General features: G+C 39.1%; 1 protein-coding gene across 3 annotated transcripts in view; it reads left to right on the top strand.

Moving 5' to 3' along the window:
• Window positions 1-21,375, top strand: part of LOC139936930 (arf-GAP with GTPase, ANK repeat and PH domain-containing protein 1-like) — a 99,011-nt gene that overhangs the window by 27,502 nt on the left and 50,134 nt on the right. The window contains exon 1 of one of the 3 annotated variants that reach the window (XM_071931766.1): window positions 8,468-9,098. The exons of the other annotated variants lie outside the window; for them this stretch is intronic. Coding sequence (XP_071787867.1) covers window positions 9,002-9,098 — 97 coding nt within the window. The 5' untranslated portion in view covers window positions 8,468-9,001. Of the gene's footprint in view, window positions 1-8,467; window positions 9,099-21,375 lie in introns of those variants that run through there. 3 annotated transcript variants of the gene reach the window in all.

The raw sequence follows: 21,375 nt of genomic DNA, 5'->3' as shown, positions 1-21,375 counted from the left end.
ATTTACTAGTAGACTCTTGGTGATAAGAAAGTAGTTTGATATACATAGACTAATTGCACGAGATGTCACAAGACCCAAGCATTACCCTCACTAAGATCAATGAAGACCTTTCATTGGCTGATAGTTGTGCGCAGTGCATACATGCGCGCATGTTTCCGTTGTTTGGTCTCATTGTTTCAGGTCTTTTGCGTTAAGTTTGTCTCTGGGAGGAAATGAGTACAGCATACACCATGTACACCATCACTACAGGTACAGTATGCGCATTGTGTACATCCTATGTACATGTACATAGGCCTACACACGTACATGTACGCACTTATGAGGAATTTAAATTGCAGGCCTAAGTATCACTACCTGGTTGGCCTACATGATGTATGTACCTTGGAGTTTGAGCATGGAGGCTAAGCTTGGAGGTACCAGTATACGTGTCTGCAAACATTAAAACTAATCCATTTCATATTAAGAAATGACGAGATTAAAAATTATTTGCTTATGCCTCCTTGTAGATGCATCTTCTTCACTACGCAGGCACCCAGGGGGGTGACTCACATATTTAAATAGAATTCAATTAACCACAGGCAACTCGTCCTATATCTCCTGCTATGAAGCCAGTGAGTGTTGACAGACTTGGGATGTATTATAACACACTTCATTAGGATGTCACTTCCGCATTGGTGCACACAGTACTTGGCCAAGCCCTGGATTCTCAAACCAGGTAATTTGGGGAGGAATTTTCACAGGCTCTGGGATTGTCCTTGGTCGTGGCAGGGGAGTATTGGAACTTTGGTGATTTAGTTAGCATATTATTAGCATACATTTTGTGGGGGATTGATATCGAATTGGGCAGTGAATGTAATAACAGGTGTCTAGTTAGACAGCTACATTGTACTTGTTAAGAAGGACCTCACAAAATCAACACTGATTGAAATTGGAGATTGTTTGTAAAACACATAAAGCCCGTTTCATGTGAGATCTCTAAACGGTGGTCAATTGCAACAAAATTGCATCGATGTAATCAAATCGCAAATGTGCGTCATGTGAGATGAATCTGTGTAATGAAATCGCCATGGTCCCGCCTTATAAACAACTGTGATCAAAACCTCAAAAAATCCAACCTGGTTTAGAATCGCCAATGCAAACTTTGGGACAGACAACGTGCACGCGAGCCAAATAATGGTTGTTAGTTTTTGGTTCACGTGTGAAAGGGGCTTACATGAAGTTACAGTAAAACAAAATACAGCATTAAATTTAAACAAAATAGCATTATTCAATACTGCACAAACTTGTGTTTGCTTATTTTGATTTCACTGCAAATTGAAATAGTAGGATTCTTCCCATGCACAAGCTAGTGTATGGGCTGATATGCTCGATGCCTCCAATTGCTGCCGATACTCAAACTTTTCGGCAGGCTAGGAAGTGCCTGGTTTTGGAATGGAAGGGCCATCTATCCCTACATTTACATGTACAGTAGCCTACATATATTATTTCATGACCCCTTTAACAATCTGCATTACGAGTTTGTCTTGTTTAATGGCTATCAGTACACTTGAATTTGAAATGAGGCGGTGACATTCAGTTTGTAAAACTTTGTGTAAACCTGTTCCTCACTCAATGATGTACCTGTACATGCTACATGTACATGCATGGTACAATGAGTGTACTGTACATATTGTGCATAACTCCCACATTCAGAGTGGTTGAAGGGGGTGGGGTGGGGGGGGGGGGTTGTACCTATCATGGATTTTAAGTTTCATCTTTTGATCATACATGTAGCTTTAATACATATGATTGTACCATAGTGTATTTAAACAGCTATTCATAAATACCTCAGACAGTTTCGCTATTCCTATTGGTGGAGAGCGCGTCACATGGGTGTGTATAAACCTTTGTTTATGACCAGTAAAAAGTGTTGAAACATGGGCGTGACACGCGAGCTTGCACACCGGTGATTATAAGACAGTTTCTTCATTCCTATTGCTTGAGAGCAACTGCTGAAACAGTTGTGCCACATCACGCGATGCGTGCGACGCGCACAGCATTCCCTTATAAGGAGTTGTTTACCCGAGGGCGACGGAGGGCTTTACCATTTCATAGCTGAAGGGGTGTTGTGTTGAAACCAATCATTGCACAATTATCATTTTTGCATTTATTTTACTTTTTGAGCAAAAAGTGTCGATGTGTTGACCGAAAAGGTATATGAATGGGAATCAAAGTGTGTTGAATCGGTTTTCAACTAGTGGTTTAAACCCGCCGAGGCCTGGTTCTTTATAATTTTCCTCGACTTAGTCTCGGTAAAATCATCAAGAACCAGGCCTCGTTGGGATTAAACTACTAGTTGAAAACCTCTTCACCACACATTGATTCCCTTATTTATAGAGAAGGAAAACAAATCAATGCCATGTAATAATTTGAATACTCGACGTCTCTAAATTGTCATCTCCAAAAACAAGGATTGAGGAAGGCATGGCTGGTTGGTGATCCCGCATGCATTAATTTAAGGCTTATCTGCTTTGACTGCACATGGCCTGTTGTTTAGGAAGATCATCAGCTTCTTCAATGTAGTACCTGTACATGTAGCTCGAGGGATACTACTCTAGAGCTTCATGCATGCATTGCTTATTGATCCTATGTTGACCTGAATGTCAGGGCAATGTAAACACTTAAAACCTCTCCCTTTCCACTCCTGTGAGTGTGGAGGCCTTCTAGCCTTGTGGATAACCAGTCAGATTTATTAACACTACATGTACATGTATGTGGGTTGTCAATGTTTGCTGTAATTAAATGTCAACTCGTTGGAAGGTCATAATCTCTGTGGTTGAATAATATTCATGATGTACAGTAGTTTACAATGTACCTGCTTCCTTGCTCTATGGTACCTGTAAGCTTTTTTTTGAAAGGGCAAGGGCACTAAGGCATTTTCTCCGTGGTAAGGGGCGTCCTCATGAGGAAATTGTAAATTTCTATTGGAGCATTTCAAGGGCACCAATGCAATGACCAGGGTGTATGAGGCAGTCGCCATTACTGCCTCCGTAATGTATTAGGCCTGACTGTATGGTTATAGCTTTGCAGCGCATTTGTAATTTATAAGCAAGGAATTTCATTCATTTACACAGTAGCAGGTCTTGAACTTCACCCTTGAAGGGGCACAGCAACTTTCTTCTGTTACTAAGGGGCGCTTCTATGAGGACAATGTGAAGATGTACTGGAACATTGCAGAGGGCACCACAGCAAAAGCACAGGGCACCATGGCAATTGCTGTGAGTGCCATGGGCTCATTGTGAGGACTACAGTAGAGCCAATTTCAGATTTTAGACTTAATAGCCAAATATCCACCAGGCCACTGGCTAGAGTAGAGTTTAGTGATGTCATTTGAGCATTCCATCTTGCCGTGGTGCCATTCCTTTGCCCGATTGTCTGAGCATGGAGTCTGGAACTTTTCAGGCGTTGAACCAGTATTGCGCTCTCTAGTTCATGCACAGGATGATAATAATAATAATAATAACCCGTTTTTATATAGCGCTTTTCACACCTGGAGGGCATCCCAAAGCGCTTCACATTATTACCCCTGGTCACTGGGCCTTAAATCACTCCTTAAACCATCTCAGCTCCCTGGTGGGGAGTATGCAGCCTGTGCAACATTAATATGTGCTACTCGGCTAAATCAATCACAAGAACCATCTCTGCCCTCACAGGTACCCATTTACCTCTGGGTGGAGAGAAGCAATAAGTTAAGTGTCACGACCGGGATTCGAATCCACACTCTGCTGAACAGAAGCACTCTGCTGAACAGAAGCACCAGAGCTTGAGTTTGGTGCTCTTATCCGCTCGGCCACGCCACTAAATATTGTATAGTTCATTCTATTGTGATACAGAAGCACACACACTCAATCTAGGCATGGTAACAGACATTATGCTTGGAATCAGTGTACATGTACTGCTTGTGCATTGTTGGTGCGTGGACCAAAGGCAACATTCTGTGTAACATCACAATCAAACAAGTACAAGTCCTGCATCAATGTAGGCTGACATTTCCATTAAAACATTGAAAAAAATACAAGGATGTTTGAAAAGGTGAAACTACTGTAGTTAGGAAGGCCAAGGCCAAGGCCAGGGCCATGGTTTATAAAGGGCATAGGGTGACCTCGTACACAACAACATGTTTTCAGCAAACATTTGGACAAAGTGTTCTTCAGACTGTCTGTAGTAGTATACAGTATTTTTTAGATGTGTGCAGCTTGTAATTTTACCTTTAGTAATAACATTACAATGTTTGTTTCACTAAATATTGTATAGTTCATTCTATTGTGGTGCGTATACATGGATGGATGTTCATGGTGAGCACACCTGCGAGTGTGTTGATGCACCTTACAGAGTTACTGTCAACAGAGGGGGCTATAACCATTTTGTTATACTTGTACTTGACATAAAAGCTGTGTATGGATAGTTGGCAAAAGCTCCAGCCGTATTGAACAATCAGGAGTCAATAAAAGTAGGAAGAATGGAAGATATTCTTGCAAGGACTCTGACATACCATTTGCCATACTGTCCTGCAGCTTATTAGATTAATGTTCAATTTTCTAATTTGTTTTATACAATTTTGTGAATTCTACTTTTTGATCAATGTGCACCTAGTCATTGTTACAAAACACCGTTTTCTGAGCGTTTGTGAAAGTAGCCCTACTTATCGGAAACTGGGTTTGCTTCCTGCTTTGGCAATGCATTTCATGTTAAAGGAGGATTCAAAATTTAAATAAGAAAACGATATTGGTAGGTCGAATGATTCTGGAACGACTACATCGTCAGAAAAAAAAGAAGAGCAAAAAAAAAATTAATGATTTCAGAATAAAATTTAATTACTACATGCAAAATTGAAGTGCAGAGGGCACTAAAACTTATACAGCGAGTTCTGTAAACTTGCTAAAAGAAAGTTACAAAATACAATCAAAATTCAAGTAGGCTTTACTAATTTTAATTAATTACTACTTGAAGAAATTGTTTAATATTAAATACATGTAGACAGCCTTGATGCTTAAGACATTCATACATTCCCATGTAAGAAACGTTCGGTACTACAATGACGATGTACAATTATGTTTCATGTTTCTTCATTGAAACACTTCCTACTTGTACAAGTAGTGCATTAGACAATTGGATTTTTGTACAAGTTGGCCCTGTGCATACAATTCTATGAGTAAGCAGAAAACAGTTCTAGCGCCCTCTGTTGAAAGTTTTTAGTTATTGTCCAAACCTTCACTGTTTAGGTAATTGTATTGGATGAACCGATTCAAGTGATTACGTAGGATGCCTGATTGTTCTTGTGAGGGCAATGCAGTTTTTCCAAAGTAAAGGGCAACTTTAGCTCTATTAGGGACATTAATGTTTCTTCTTGGAACACCAGGGCAATGACTCAGTTGCTTCTGAGTAATTATAATATATAATATAATAATATAACATCAAAGTCTTATTATAGCACACGTACATGTATCTACCAAACAAGGTACAGTACTCAAGGCACTGAGTATATACAAACTTTCAGAAAGATAGGTAATTGCAGTGATGAATTTTGAGACCCAATTATTTAGCACCTTATAAGGGTTTACAAGGTGCTAACGTTCTTTTACATGCATTACACATGGGACCAACGGCTTTACGTCCCATTCGAAGGTATTTGATAATTCATGGTATAGCCTATAGATTAAAGCCAAATTTCCAACATTTGGGTCCAGAATGCCCAACAGTTTTTACAAATCTTGGGGAGAACTCTGAGATTTCTCTGCAGAAATAAAAAAAGGTGCTCTACATGTATAAAAGGGTCTACATACATGTACCATGTGAAGTACCTGCAATATCTACTTGTCAGGGAACGATTTCATCTAGCAATTTTGCATAGCAAAACATTTTTTACTGAACAAATTTTGTGCACACTGAATGGCAATATTGAGTAGCAAATGGTGATTTTTGATTTGCAACCGACACATTTTGCATAGCATTTTGCTCTCACTGTATGTACCGGGCCTGGTGGTCCCGAGCAGCCACATTAATACATCACCAGTCAATGATAACAGTTCCCCTGGGCTGCCCATTTTAATACACCTTTTGTTGGGCCCTATTCACCTTAGGGTCACCCAGCCATAATTTGTTCACAGGTTTGAGGATGTCTGGTGTTTGGGGGCCCTATTGTGTGGAAACCCCTCTATGGGAAACCCAACTGAGCAAAATCTTGGGCTGTGATCAGAAGGGAATGGAATGCCAGCGAGCTTTAGGCGGATAGTTTGCAACCAAGAATCTTTCACGGTGTACTTTTTCTGTGGCTGACTGGACTTTTCAAAGCAGTTTGGGTGTCAAGTATTTTCAATGTCTGCCTGTATGTCATGTGGACGTATTGTAGGTTTTATAGCACTATGAAGTGAACTTTTGCTTTGTGTGTAGATTTCAGCTTGGACTTTATACCGTTCATTTTATCACCCAATATTATGACAGTTAAAGACACTGGACACTATTGGTAATTGTCAAAGAGTAGTCGTCTCACTTGCTGTATCTCAACATATGCATAAAATAACAAACCTGGAAAATTTGAGCTCAATCGGTCATGGAAGTTGCGAGATAATAATGAAAGTAAAAACACTGTTTTCAGATGCTTGATTTTGAGACCTTAAATTCTAAATCTGAAGTCTCTAAATCAAATTCGTGGAAAATTACTCTTTTCTTGAAAGAGGGAGCTGTTTCTCACAATGTTTTATACTACCCACCTCTCCCCATTACTCGTTACCAAGTGAGGTTTTATGCTAATAGTTATTTTGAGTAATTACCAATAGTGTCCACTGCCTTCAAGAACGAATACTCCTGCTGCTACAATATTAACATAGCCTACTTACAATTTTTCTTTGAATTGATTGCCTTTATTAAAATGAGTTTTGGTTATGAAGGGAAATTAACAAAATTTCCAACATCGTATACATGTATGTGTTTCATTGTCACATACATGTATGGGAAACCAATTCATTGAAAAAAAAATACACAAGGGTATAATTGTTACATACAGTATATGTGATAAACGCATCACTATAACACTACATGGTAATCGATCACACAGATGCTAAAAAAACACAATGCCAGAGTCTGTGTTCACCCATTGTGCATTATGCAGTTCATATTTTTACTCAGTGTTTTGTTTGTATAACATTACATGTCCTTGTCCTCTCCTTGGGTCATCTTGTGTAGACATGATGCTGCGGGTATGTAAGGTCAGTACACTGTAATCACCAGGCTATCATAGACAATGAGATGTCTTGTTCACAATCCATAGGAGGTAGTCTTGGTGCAAGACTGTAGTATTACTGTTTAGTGTCAATTACCTTACATGATAATGTCAAGTTCAAAAACTTTTTTGCTCAGTACTTTTACAGGTTGCATTGATACTGGTTGATTGTATTTTTTTTTTTTTCGGGGGAAAATTTGAGCATACGTGTGTACATGTAGCAATGCCTGAAATTTCATCTTTGAACATTTGGAAAAGGGCCATTTTTATTTTGCAAATGGCACTTCCATTAGAACATCTAAAAGTAAAGAGGAAACTTTTTGAAGGGCACAAAGGTCAAGACGAGGGGCAACGGAGACCATGGCCCCCGTGGCCTGCGTGTAATTCTAGGGCCTGGCAGTTAGAGGCTAAGAAATTTAACAAGTTAAAAACGATCGGGTGGGGGGGGGGGGGGGGGGGGGGGGGGGCAACATGTAGGCCTACTTGTATGTACAAAAACATTAATAGGCAACTTGAAACTTTTGCTTAAAATTGCACTTTAGGCAGTACATGTATTTGTTGGTTGACAAGTAATGTACCATGTATGTACATATGGATAAGATGGCCTACACACAAATCTTCAGCCCACTATGAACATAAATTGTACACAAATAATGTATAAATGAATACACATTCATGTACAGCCCCCCCCCCCCCCCCCCCCCCTTCTGCTTGACAGTTGTACAGGAACAATGTGTAGGCCTACAAAAATGACAGGTACATTGTACACTGCATAAAAAAGGGACTTCGTAGTTGTACATGTAGGCAATGTAATGTTAAATTTTGTGTACATGCCATCCATGTGTTAATACAATGTAATGCTCTCAAGATACATCATGTAATGTACATAATTACTTTATGAAAATGTCAACATCATACTTTACTCCTTCACCCTTTTGTACTGTAGGCTGATCAATAGGGCACTGAAAGCCAGCCCTCTGATTTAATGATTTGGTCCATTCCATTGACGACTGAGGGGGGAACCAATTATCATGGCAGCGGGTGCCTCTCCCATGAATTATAAAACCCATAATATGTCATAATTGCGAGTGAAGGGGTAGGAGCACAAAAGGTATTTGACACATAGTGGCTGCAGTCAGACAGGAATGAGGTATCCCCCTTGTGTGGTGAGCTCACTAGGTACTGTTTACTCTGTAGGTTGGGGTGTCAGCTACCTTCACTTCATCCCAATGCCCTTGTCACAACAGGATACATGTAATGCTCATACACACAATCCATTCATGGGATAGAATGGAGTACACATGTGCATAATCAGTGCTAGGTGGTAGCAGTGTATTGCAGCAGCAACATATTCACTACGATTTTGAGGTTTTTCCCTTCGCTACTCTGCGTGGATAGAGCTGTGCTGTCACACAGTGGTCTCTGGAGATCGAGGAAGGAGTGTATGCATGCATGGCGTGCTGATCAAGACATTCATTGGCACTTCAGTCTAAATCCCTTTCTGTCGGGGCGCTCGCTGCGGCATATTTTTCAACGGGGAAAATCAAGTTTGCTTTTTTATTCATTTGGAACACCTGTATGGAATTCCTGAATGGTGGTTCGCCGACAAGCTTTCAAGTAGCCGGAGCCGTGTATTTCAAAGGAGCGGGTTTAGTTCACGTTAACTGAGCATCAAGAAAGAGACAAATGGGATTTTAGAAGCTGAACAGCCGGCTCTCTGTACCCCGTTTTGATGTGGGCTGGATGCCTCAGCAAGGCTACGCTGACGCTATGAGCTTCCGCAGGAAGAAGAGAAATAAGCAGTTGCGCAAGACAAGATGTTATAGTGAAATAAATTACGGTAAGATTTGGGGGCGAAAGATTGGGATAGAAAACACCACCTGTCAGTCACTCCTTATTGTATTTAAAGGCACTGGACACTATATTACTCAAAGGAATTGTTTATATATAAAAACTTACTTGGTAAGAGCATGGAGGAAGAAAATAAGAGCAAAGGAGAGCTGTTGATAGTATAAAGCATTGTGCAAATCGACTCCCTCTGAAGTAATTTACAATAGTATTTGAGAAAGAGGTTTAATTTCTCACTAAAATATTAAAAGACTTTAGGCCTGGAGCCTTTCCCCCCAATTTTCTTTAGGCATCTGAAATCACACAAATTTGTGCAACAAGGGTGTTTGTTCTTTTATTAATAAGTATTCTCTTGCAACTTTGATGGTCCAATTGAGTCAGAGCAGCTTTTTTTTTTATGCATATTGGGAACACCAAGTGAGAATACTGGTTGTTGACAATTACCAAAGGTGTCTAGTGCCTTTAAACCTTGCGTCTCCAATTAATGTCCAATCGTTTATAATTCTTTGTGTAGAGGTATGGTGCTTAATGTATTACTTCTGCAGTCATGGTGCTCGCTTGAATGCAGATACTACATGGGAAAATGGCTGTCATTCTGGATGTAGTACGTGATATTTGTTTTGTGGTCGAGATGCTCGGCACAATGACATTTGATAAGCTCTCACCTGTCACCATAATGCACCGTAGACTGATTGGGTTCATGTAGGGTGACTCACAAACCAATTGCTCCGTCGTTTTTTATTTGTTAATCTCTTGCCAAATAATTATACAATACATTATGCTTGAGTAGTCTTCTTCGTGAATTTAAACGGGGCAGCCTTCATACACTGTGTTATGATGTTTCTTTTGGAAACAATATCATTTTTGCATTCAGACTTCCTCCTTGCTGAGTAAATGCAAACATTTTAAGCCAGATACAAAAATCAGGCGATGAGACTAAATGAACTTCAAAATTAATTTACTGACAACAAAACAGCAATCGAGTGAAAGTCTCTTGCAGCGTGTGTTCGCATTTCAGGCCTTGAATTTGAATCTTGAAGGGGCACAGCAAATTTTCCTCTGGTGTGGAAAGGGGCACTACATGTACTATGAGGAACATTTAGATTTGTATTTGAACTTTGCCAAGGGCACCAGAACAAAAGCACAGGGCACCAGCGCAATTGTTGTGGTGCCATGAGTTATTTGGAACTAGAAGCCTGTCATTTAGTTATGGTTTTCAAATGGTGTAAAGGAATTCCTGTTAAATGTAGTTTTGTTTTTCATTTCGATGTCCGAGAAGCAAAGTTTATGGAGTTCCATTTTCACCTGGACTCAGGTGTAGTTTTACACAGAAAGAGAAGAGCAATGCACAACTATTCTTGTTTTCAACAGTGTATGTTTGAATGTGAAACCAGGCTTTCTGTTTAGTTCTTGCCCATGCACTACATGTAGCCTAAAATACAAAGAGCCATTTCGTCAGCTTTTATTTCACCTACTGTGCATATCTTTTATCTTTGGAAATCATGCCTGGTGCGCGTTTCGCTATGAGACTGTTTTATAACAGGAATAAACAATCCCCATCTTCAGCTCGCCTGATTTATTTTCGACTTAATTTTTCCCCCGAATGTACATGTAGCTCCTACCAAGGAGTGGTTTCAACCCTTTTTAGGGGTGGGGCTGGTAAATTTGCATAGACAAATGATGTCTTATAAATTAATGTTAAAAAGCTCATCACACATAATCAAAGCTCACATAAGTAGAATTCAACTGTCGTGGGCGACAAAGTATTATTTCATAAACCACTATGGATGTGTTCATAGTCTTTGCAGTATCATCTTACGTGATGATTCAGAGTGATGCTCGAAGAATGCTTGCATGGGATGACTTTAAAGTTCAGGCAGGTGCCTCAAGACGGGTCAAAGAATAAACAGCATTTTAATGCTAGTTTATTTTTCTGTACTTTTGTACATGTGGACCTATAGCTGAATGACATTATGCCACGTCATTTGAAAGAGTGGACATTACATAATCTTATAATGAGGAACTGTCAGTCAGAAAGCAGGAAGTTGACTATATTATAATAGCAAGATAGGGAAGCCCCAAAACAACAAATTCCTTGAAATTTAGTGGGAAGACTGTTGGTTTAGGGTCAAATCTACAATGTTATTAGACAGTATCTTGTGTTGCGTCGGATCACGGAGGAATAAAGCCTGGTTCATACTTCCTGCGAATGCGACACGAATGTTGACGCCACAAATTCGCAACTAATATATCGAAATTTAAATTGTTGTCAAATTAAAATTCCCCTTTTCATTAGTAAAATTGCTCTGGCCCTTCAATCAAGAGAGAAATTCAAGGCCTGTATGAAGGCCTACAACTTGTAGCCCCCCCCCCCCCTCCCTTAAAGCCCTTTTGTCCAGCTCTGGTCTGGGCTTCATGGATTACATGTAGGCCTACTTTAAAAAACAAACAATATCAACACGTGGGGCTTTATATGGACGACTTGTTACCATGACTCCATCTCTGGTTTGGGCTTCATGGATTTACTTAAAACAGCACATGTATGGGGCTCTAAAAGCACTATCAGAGCCTGAGCGGAAACCATGATGTCAACAAAGAGCCTAACTATAATCATTTAGTATTAACAATAAATAATATAGTGGCTTCTTATACAGTGCTCATGTCTGTGTATAATTTACTGGGTGGACCACACACCATACAAAGGGACATGTGCACCACACTAAAAACCACTTTGTCAGATGGAATCAGTCAAGGTCATCATCATTCATCATTCATACACAGTGACTGGGTAGAAATAGTCAGGAATAGAATCGCACAGACAGCATTTGGTGCCCATCTGGGCCCAATTTCATGGCTCTGCTTACCGCCGAATTCTGCGCTTACGATAACGATTCCCCGCTTACGTGCAAGCGCCGAATTTCTGCGCTAGCCTTGTAAGCGTAGAATGCCTAGTAAAGTGGAGTACGCACGCGCAGAAGCCAAAATTCGCCGCTAGCCCGTGAAACACGCTTGACGTAAGCACAGAATTCTCTGCCTCCGTAAGCGCCAATTCTGTGCTTACGGTAAGCAGAGCCATGAAATTGGGCCCAGTATGATCATGGTGGAGGAATGTGCTTTAGCTAAGTGCCATAACACCACTAAATTTGTCTGGTAACATGAAGTCGTGATGAATCAACTAAGACATGGAACTCCATCTAGCAGCCCAAAATTGTTGTTGACTTGGAACGTAATGATGCAGAGGCACTGCACACTAAGGTGTTCAGGTTGGCTCAGTTGTTTCAAGATTCCCTATCTTTCACTTCTGTGGACCCTGGTTCGAATCCTGGACCCGGAGCCTTGCATGTGGATTGGGTGTTCAGTCTACACAAATATACAGTGTAATTGCATGAGTTTTCTGTATGTTGGGTACTTTCCTCCCACATCTAGAAACTGATATTTCTTCATCGTCTTCTCTGCACATATATTCAGACCTGATTCTACATAGTACACACATGTACTGTAGAAATACAGGCCTGGAGTCTCATCTTTGAGAGGGCAATGCCATTTTCATTTTTGCAAGGGGGCACCTTTTTTTCAAAATCTTAAGTCTCTATGAAACTTTTGATGGGGCAACAAGGCAAAGACAAGGGCAATTCTCCTTGTTATTCCAGGTCTAGAAATATCAATATTTTAGTCCAGTATTTATTAAAACCATGCTACAGTCACTGAGCGCCTCCCACCCGCTCCCTGTTGTATTCTTTATGACCATGATATTGTGATACATAAATACTTTGGACAGCCACTTACATTTATTACTTATGTGTGTCGTGACCATATTCTCACCACTACATGTAAAAATAGCAAAATAAAATGTAAATTGTTTGCCACCTGCAGAACGGTTCAATGCTCATCAGCAATGAAGTACAATGGAAGTACAATCGACAGGTGAATTTGCAGTTCACAATTGTTTACCCACTTTGTAAACACCTGCACACTATGTGTATTTTTAGAAGTTTTATGACTAATATTGCACACTCCGCTCATGTATTAAGAGTTTGTGGATTTGGCATGGAACTGTACCGTGGAACATAAACTATCAGCTATATTAACTTATTTTGGTAGTCTATTTTTTTCCAGTTTTGCAAAAGACATGAACAATTGCAGGTTTCTTTGCTTGTTACAGTTACATGTAATCACTTAACACTGGTCTACATTCTACAAACACATTTTTGTGTGATGAGTTAATTATCTTCTCTTGTTCAAAACCTTCAGTTAGTAATCACACTCTTAATTATATTTACACAATCCAAGAGACCCTTGAGAAATGTTGTATGCAATGTGCGGGAATTGCACAGCAAGAAAATATTTGCATTTCCATTGACAAATCCGGCGTAAATCCAATGGACGTGTGTTCTCTTGACTTGGTCGAGCGCTTGAATGTGTTGTGATAGATGAAAGATCGCGAGCAGCTCATCATTATGCATTAAACACTCCTCTGGGCAACCTGTGAGTCACTCTTTCATTGATTGCGTCACATAAGGAGTTGGATCATGGACTTGGTACCGTTCTTTTGTGCGTAAATATTGGTGGACGCACACTGTACAAATACTACCTGCACGGTCGGTAGGCATTGTACCGGTCGGTTGGTACACTTCCAGTCGGTTGTATGCATAAATTAGAGTACAAAGTTAAAGGATGTCTCAAATTTTTTTTTTGTTATAATAAGTTCACAATAGAATTGGATAGTTTTATTGGTATTGTGAAAGCGTCTGATAACCCTATCAGCAAAGAATCAGCGCTTGCGGAAGCAGGGAAGTCTGCGCTTGCGTCAAGCATATTATTTCATGGTTAGAAGGGAATTTTTGCTTGTGCGTATGTGTACTCTACGTTACTAGGCATTCTTTGATTACACAGCTAGAGCTAGGACAGAAATGAGGCGCTTGCACTGTAAGCAGAGAATCATGATCGTAAGCGCAGAATTCGGCGGCAAGCAGAGCCATGAATTTCAGCCTGCAGATTAGGGTAAAGTTGAAGAGTAAAATAATGTCTTTCTTGATTTACGCCCAGAGAAAAAAAAAAATCTACCAATTTGCTCTCTGATCACCCGTCTTCAGCCTTCATTGTCGTAATTTCATAACATTTATAGGCTTAATCATTTCCCTGCACAATTTACACACACATATCAGTGTTTTCAGTGACAATTGCCCATGCAAAATGCATCAGTCGCTACTCCAAAATCTTGATTTTGCTGATCAGCATTCAGCGTGCACAAAGCGTGCTCAATCTTGCTCAAAATTGCTATGCAAAATTGCTGGACATAAACAGTGTGGCCATGCCTTTAGAGTGGACGTATATATTTTCAGTACTATTTGCAGCATAAATGGCTCCAAGCAATCAAATACACAATGTAGGCCTACCTTTACTTCTCATTTGTTTGTTCTTTTTGTGTATTACATACTGTACGAGAGCAGTAATTTTTCCAGGGTTTTCAAATTGCCGGCCCTTACGGTCTGTGGCTGTTTTAATGCTTTGGTGTTGCAAATAAATTTGTTTAAAAAAAACCCTAGGTAATGTAATTTTACTCTGCAGCTGTGAAAGTAGAACGGGATGGATGGTCCTCCTGCCCAGGGCATGCAGGGAAGCGTGCAATGCGACCGATGGTCCACTGTTTTAAAACTGGAATAATTTATTGTACACAAAAGGAATATATAAGGGCTGACCTACAATTCAATGTACATAGTACACAAGGCGTTGGCTCTAGACTTTTCAGGCCTTATTAATAGTATGTTTTCAGACTTTTCTGAGGGCAAGCAAAATGGAAAACAAACTCAAGTACATAATATCATGCCTGCTAAAAACTGCATAAACAGAGGTGTAGTGTATGTTGTCCAAATCTGAAATAAAACAAAAGTTGATTTAATTAAACTAATGGTAAGAAAGTATTGCAGGTTAGTTCGTTACTAATAATTGTTTTTATGAGGTTAAATTTATGTTGTTGGATATAACTCCTGTCAGTCTAAACTAGGGCCTATTGTATTGCCAGGCGTGCACTTTATGTTACGGGAGAACTTTTAAATGTCATTTGAAAAGTTGAAGTTTTTCTACTTTAGTTTGTTTTCCATTTTGTTTGCCCTCAGAAAAAAATCTGAAAACATACTACTAATAAGGCCTGAAAAGTCTAGAGCCAACACCTTGTGTACCATGTACATTGTGTACAAGTACATTGTATTGTAGGTTATCCCTTATGTTTGCAATAAAATGTTCCTACTCTTTTCCCAAGCACCAAATATCATGCCGATTTTAGCGACACCCGTTCCAATGTAGTCAATTGATCACAATCGTCAGTTTGCTGTATTTTATTATTCAAAGAAACAAATTACCTGCCTTCAAGTAAGAATATCATGAATGCAATCTTGAATCAGAAAAGCCTTCAGTCAACCCTCAAAAGTACATGGATTAATGCTTAATGGGTTGCCGCTGGTACTTAAGTAAATTAGGAAACCATAATGTGCTTCCCTTTCCTGGTTGCACTGCCTGTGGGCATGGGAGCTGTTATAGGAATACATTGACCACATGCACAATAATTGAGTATAACCGCAGGCATGTACAGTACCTGGAACAAAAACATTCTCCTTCATAATCTGTTTATAATACATATTCTATAAGTGTTAGCATAATGTGAGTACAAAGTATTATTAGGTTAAAACCCAAGGTATATAATTTGTGTATGGTATGTTTTGCTTTATGGTATGAACATGTACATGTACGTTTGGGAAAATGAGCAAAAGTTGAGTGTATTTTTGTATGTGTTGTTTTTTTTTTTTTCCCTTCTCTTTTTTGGGGTATACAAACGGTACAATCAAATTTAAGGTTATTTTGTAGGTGCATTTGTTTTTGTTGCAAGTATACGTGTGTTGTTTGTTAGCTTGCTGTATCTGTGAATTTTTTTTTTGTCGGTGGGCTAGCTTACTGTATCCAAATATTTTTTATTAGTGGTTATTTCAGTGTGAGCCCCATTTTGGTTCCTTAACATTATCCCATTGGCCCCTTATTGTTTTCTTTTCTTCAATCATGTCTTGATTGTCTTTAACTTAAACAGTATTTTCACCAGTACGGAAATCAATTTCAATCTAAATTGAATTTGATTTGTAATAAATGCTTCGTAAGTACAAAATGTAGTTGCCTAACTTGCTGTGGATCATTAACAGTAGTCCTGAGATACTCCCCATCCCAGCAAGCTGCAGGGTTAAGGATCGAACATCTTGTCTTAATTGATCATGTTACACCAGACAGAAGTGTCTTGTGTCAAAGCCTTTGACTTTTGTGGTCTTCTATACAGTTAGTGTTACACTGTTCATGCACTGCACTATCAGCATTCTGCTGGGGAGCAATATAATGTAACGCGTGTGCGTAAACTGTAAGTTACCGATCTACCAGACAGTTTCATTAATTTTAAGAAAACAGAATGTCCCTAAAATTAAAGTAGAATGTACTTTTTTTTGTTGTTGTAAGAACATGGTGGTCCTTTCTTGTTGTCTTGTAATTTTCAGGTCCCAAAATCTATCAGGATCTGTCCTGATTTCTGTTTTTTTTTTCATGGGATTCTTTTTTTTGTTGACTATTTAAATAAAAAAATAAAAAAAGTGAGCTGACCATCATATCAAGGGAAAACATACACAATTACATCACTATGTAATGTACATTGTATTATTTCCAGAATTTATTTAGAATTGAAAAAAAAGTAGCACCCTTAAAATGCTAAAACTTATGGGGTTTTGTTTCTTGACCAACAGATATTTTCTTTGTCTATAAAAATGTGAATTGATCTTGATTACAGAGTACATGTACATGTATTGTGTTTATAATTGTCTAACTTTATGAAAAGAGAAAGTCATTGGTCTTTGGTGGTCATGCTATTGTATGTGTTCGAGAAAAAAAAATGACATTACAACAATATCCGTCAGAGAAATGATTGATTAAAATTTCTTAAAATACATGTGAGACCACATGGATGTGGGAATCGTGAGGATATTTGGATTTAAAAGCTTGAGTTATGTTAACACTTTGTATTGTTAATATGCTTTGGTTGGGTTAATCAAAGACTGACAATTTTTTCCCACAAAGATGATCTAATATTAGGCCCTACACACCTCTGGTGTTAAAATTAAGTCCACACATGGGGAGTGGATCAGTGAACTCTGTTATTTGTTAATAACAGTCATTGAAATTTGACCACAATAGTAGATACTGTTGCTATAGTGCATTGTTATGAGGTAATTGTGTCAAAAAGTACTTCACTTAGTAGTTCAGGGTTGTTGTAACAATTGTTATGGATCAGTGACTTAAATGCAGGCGGTACAAACAGACAAATTGTTGTGAACCAACGGCCTTGTTTAGTGGTTTTGTGCACAACTTTTGGAGGTCTGGTGCTACACTATAGCCCACGCGACAAAACCACTCAGTAAATCACATTACCACAAGTTCTTAATTTCTCTAAACCATGAATTGTTGTTTCTGCACCACAGAAGATTTTTAGGCCCGAATCAACATTTTATATATAAAAAAAAGTTCTGTTGTACCCTGTTTATGATGTAGTGTGAAATCTGACCTCAGAGATGACGGATTAAACAATCTTTTGTCAAACAAAAGCCGTATTCCAAACCCATAAATCTGATGGGGACCCATGGTAAACTGTCCTCCTGTCAACTTACCGCAACCATGATGTAAAACTTAAAGGCCAAACGAGGTCGCGGAGAACTTCTACGCAGCCACAGTAACTTTACAGGGCCGCATAAGATCCAAAGGGAACAGCTCTGTTCAGTGAACCTACCGCGACCACGATGTAAAACTTTATGCAAACGTCTTGAAATATAAAGTCTAAGTGGGAACGCATGGTAAAGTTACACCAAAGCCAGTCACAGTAACTTAATTCTGGTGAGCATATTTGTTTTCAAGAGACTAGTCTTCTCAGTTGGTGTATATCAACATATGCACAAAATAACAAAACTGTGAAAGTTTGAACTCAATTGGTCGTAGAAAGTTGCGAGATAATGTAATAATGGAAGAAAAAAAACCCTTGGCACACGAAGTTGTGTGCTTTCAGATGCTTGATTTCGAGACCTCAAAATCTAATTCTCAGGTCTTGAAATCAAATTAGTGGAAAATTACTTCTTTCTCGAAAACTACGTTACTTCAGAGGGAGCTGTTTCTCACAATGTTTTATACTATCAACAGCTCTCCAATGCTCATTACCAAGTAAGTTTTCATGCTAACAATTATTCTGAGTAATTAACAATAGTGTCCACTGCCTTTTAAATGCTGCTCTGATGAAAGAGTTGAGCAATCAAAAGAGACAAACCTTGGTGGTATGAGGCTCCATATTAGTGAGGAAGGCCTTCGGACTGGAGGCCCCCTGACTGGAGCCCTTTAGAAATTATTTAGGACACCATCAACGAAGAGGAAGAATCCTTCACTTATGTGTACACTGTCATACCATAGGAGAAGCCATTATGTGTAATGGAACATTGATTTTTTGCAAACGTGTAGTGTCCAGTTTGCTAGAATTACAGCCGCAGTAAACTGTCTCTGCATAGAAAAAGCAGGTGCTCCAATCATATGATGTAAGAACCTGTTTACATACGTAGGAACCGCCTTTGGTACAGCCGGTGTGTTTTTAAATCGGTAGGGCCTTTGTTGTCGTATTTTGTTTTGAAAAGAATTTATTTATCTTTTTATTCAGGGTTTGGGGACACAGAGGGTTGTTCCAGAAAATACTGTCGTCGTTGATTGTGTAACTTTCTGACTTGTATGACACGTGTACATGTATGTAGTTCTTTTTGTGTGTTTATAAGGCACTGAAACGCAGTCAAATTAAAAATAATGATAAGAGGCATTTTTAGAGCGTTCTTGCAATGTGTGGATACCACAGCGCTTTACATGAAAACAGTACAATAAGCAAATAGATAACTGCACTTCGCTGGGAAAGACAGTTGTTACTTAGAAATCAACAACATTTGATCAGAAAAGTTTGTAGATGTTTCTTGAAATCTTCCAGTGACTGAACAGGGCTGAACGTATCTTTTTAGGACACCATCAACGAAGAGGAAGAAGTACATTAGGCAGGTTGGATGGAGCTTACAGTGTCTGTAATGTACCATTCAAAGCGATTGGACCCTTTCGATAAACAGTATTGTCCAAGGCCCACACTTCGTGTATCACAACTTCTATATCAAATAACAAACCTGTGAAAATTTAGGCTCAATCGGTCATCGGAGTCAGGAGAAAATAACGGGAAAACCCACCCTTGTATCCGCGCCGTGTCATGACATGTGTTTAAAATAAATCCGTAATTCTCGCTATCGAGAATTGATATTGTTTTACTGTTTTCTCAAAAAGTAAAGCATTTCACGGAATAATATTTCAAGAGAAGTCTTTCACCACTATCTTCTGTAAACCCTGTAAGATATATATCTGTGAACCTTTTTTTTTTCCTGTACCGAAAGGGTACAATGGCTTTAAGTTTGAGTTGAAAGTGATTTCGAAATTCATACATGTAAACAGGGCCCAATTTAATGTCTTAGCGCTTACGATCACCATTCTGCGCTTACGTGCAAGCGCTAAATTTCTGCGCCAGCCTTGTAAGCGTTGAATGCCAAGTAACGTGAAGTACGCACGTGCAGAGGCCAAACTTCCCCGCTAACCGGTGAAATACGCTTGTCGTAAGCACAGAATTCCCTGTTTCCTTGAGCGCAGATTCCTTGCTCTTATGGTAAGCAAAGCCATGAACCTGGTCAGTTGAATACAAGCTATACAACTGGAAACACCTTGAAAGCCCACAGTACATCTATAGACATGATTGAGGTCACCTCTCAAAACAAACAACAAGTTTTGACATTGTGGATTTGTGTACACAAATTAATGCAGCTTAAATGGCTGAGATCTGTAAATCCTGATGGACAGTTTGTGCAATGCAAACAGAATGTGTCTACACTACTACCTGGACAGACTGACAGCAGTTTAATTAAATCACAAACCATTGTGGATATTGCTTGTACTGTGTGATTGTTTTTAATTGCTGAAGGACACAAGAGGACTATGCTATTCTTTCCATTGGATTTTTCCTGTGGAGTTTAATTTTTTTTATGACAGGTACATAAATGTACATTTTTATCACTGCACTTGGAATTTCCCATACCTGCGGACTTGTAAATTATGCACCATTTTCAAAGTAGTTCCTACACTCTTGGTGTCCTTGGCATTAGCAGGTCATTCCTCCTCAAGGCCAGAGTGGAGCTGGCTGAAAGGAAAGTGGGAATTAATGACACAGGGCTGGAAATGCTGTGTGTAGTGGTGTACAATGTATGTAGGAATTCATTCAGTCTACTGGTTTGCAATTGTCAAAAGGATTACGATCTCATGAATAACTGTATGCCTTAAAGCATTTGATGGCTGCACTGTCAAGGAAATTGTGCATTGACACTGAGGTTCTTGCAGTTTGCATTAAATGTAAATGGGGGAAGTGTGGGAAATATGGAGAAATTAAAGGACATGATGACCAATGTGAATAAAAGATGTTACATTTGCTCAGTACTTTACTTTTACAGGACAGAGTATACACTGCTTTCTCCAGAAGACGATCAGAGCATACATGTACCTGTACTGATCGAAACATCGAGTTGAAACCAACGGTTCTTTTCAGAACCACCCCCCCCCCCCAACTCATTAGAGATAGTCATTACATGGTGTTAATGTACATGTACTGATCGAAACATCGAGTTGAAACCAACGGTTCTTTTCAGAACCACCTCCCCCCCCCCAACTCATTAGAGATAGTCATTACATGGTGTTACCGCAAACCTTTCTATATCGTATTTCCACCATGCAAAGTTTCAAATCCTACTGAGTATCAATGCTTTACACACATTAGTGTATGGGTAAAACCAAATGATATTCTTTATCCCCAAATGCAAAATTTGCAAGAAATAATATATTAATATAAGATTTGAACTGCCTCTAGCTACTGGTTAACCTTGGTGGTCTATTGGTACGACATCTGCTCTAGAATGGCAAACTGATGGGTTCAAATCACACTCAAGTAATATGCATGCATGAATTCTTTTTGAAGGACTCTGAAAAATACTGAATATCACTGTGCATTCGAGTTAGAGTATGACCAAAGTATAGGAAACAAGACTTTTTCAGGTTGCTACAAAATGTGGCCACGATGGCTACAAAGATACCGTGTTGAAATTCAATGTTTTGAAAATATAATAAGGGAATCAATGTGTGGT

This window comes from Asterias amurensis, chromosome 5, assembly GCF_032118995.1.
Source record: "Asterias amurensis chromosome 5, ASM3211899v1".
Classification (NCBI taxonomy): Eukaryota; Metazoa; Echinodermata; class Asteroidea; order Forcipulatida; family Asteriidae; genus Asterias; species Asterias amurensis.
Note: the sequence above shows the minus strand (reverse complement) of the source record. Positions and strands in the feature narration are given on the sequence as shown.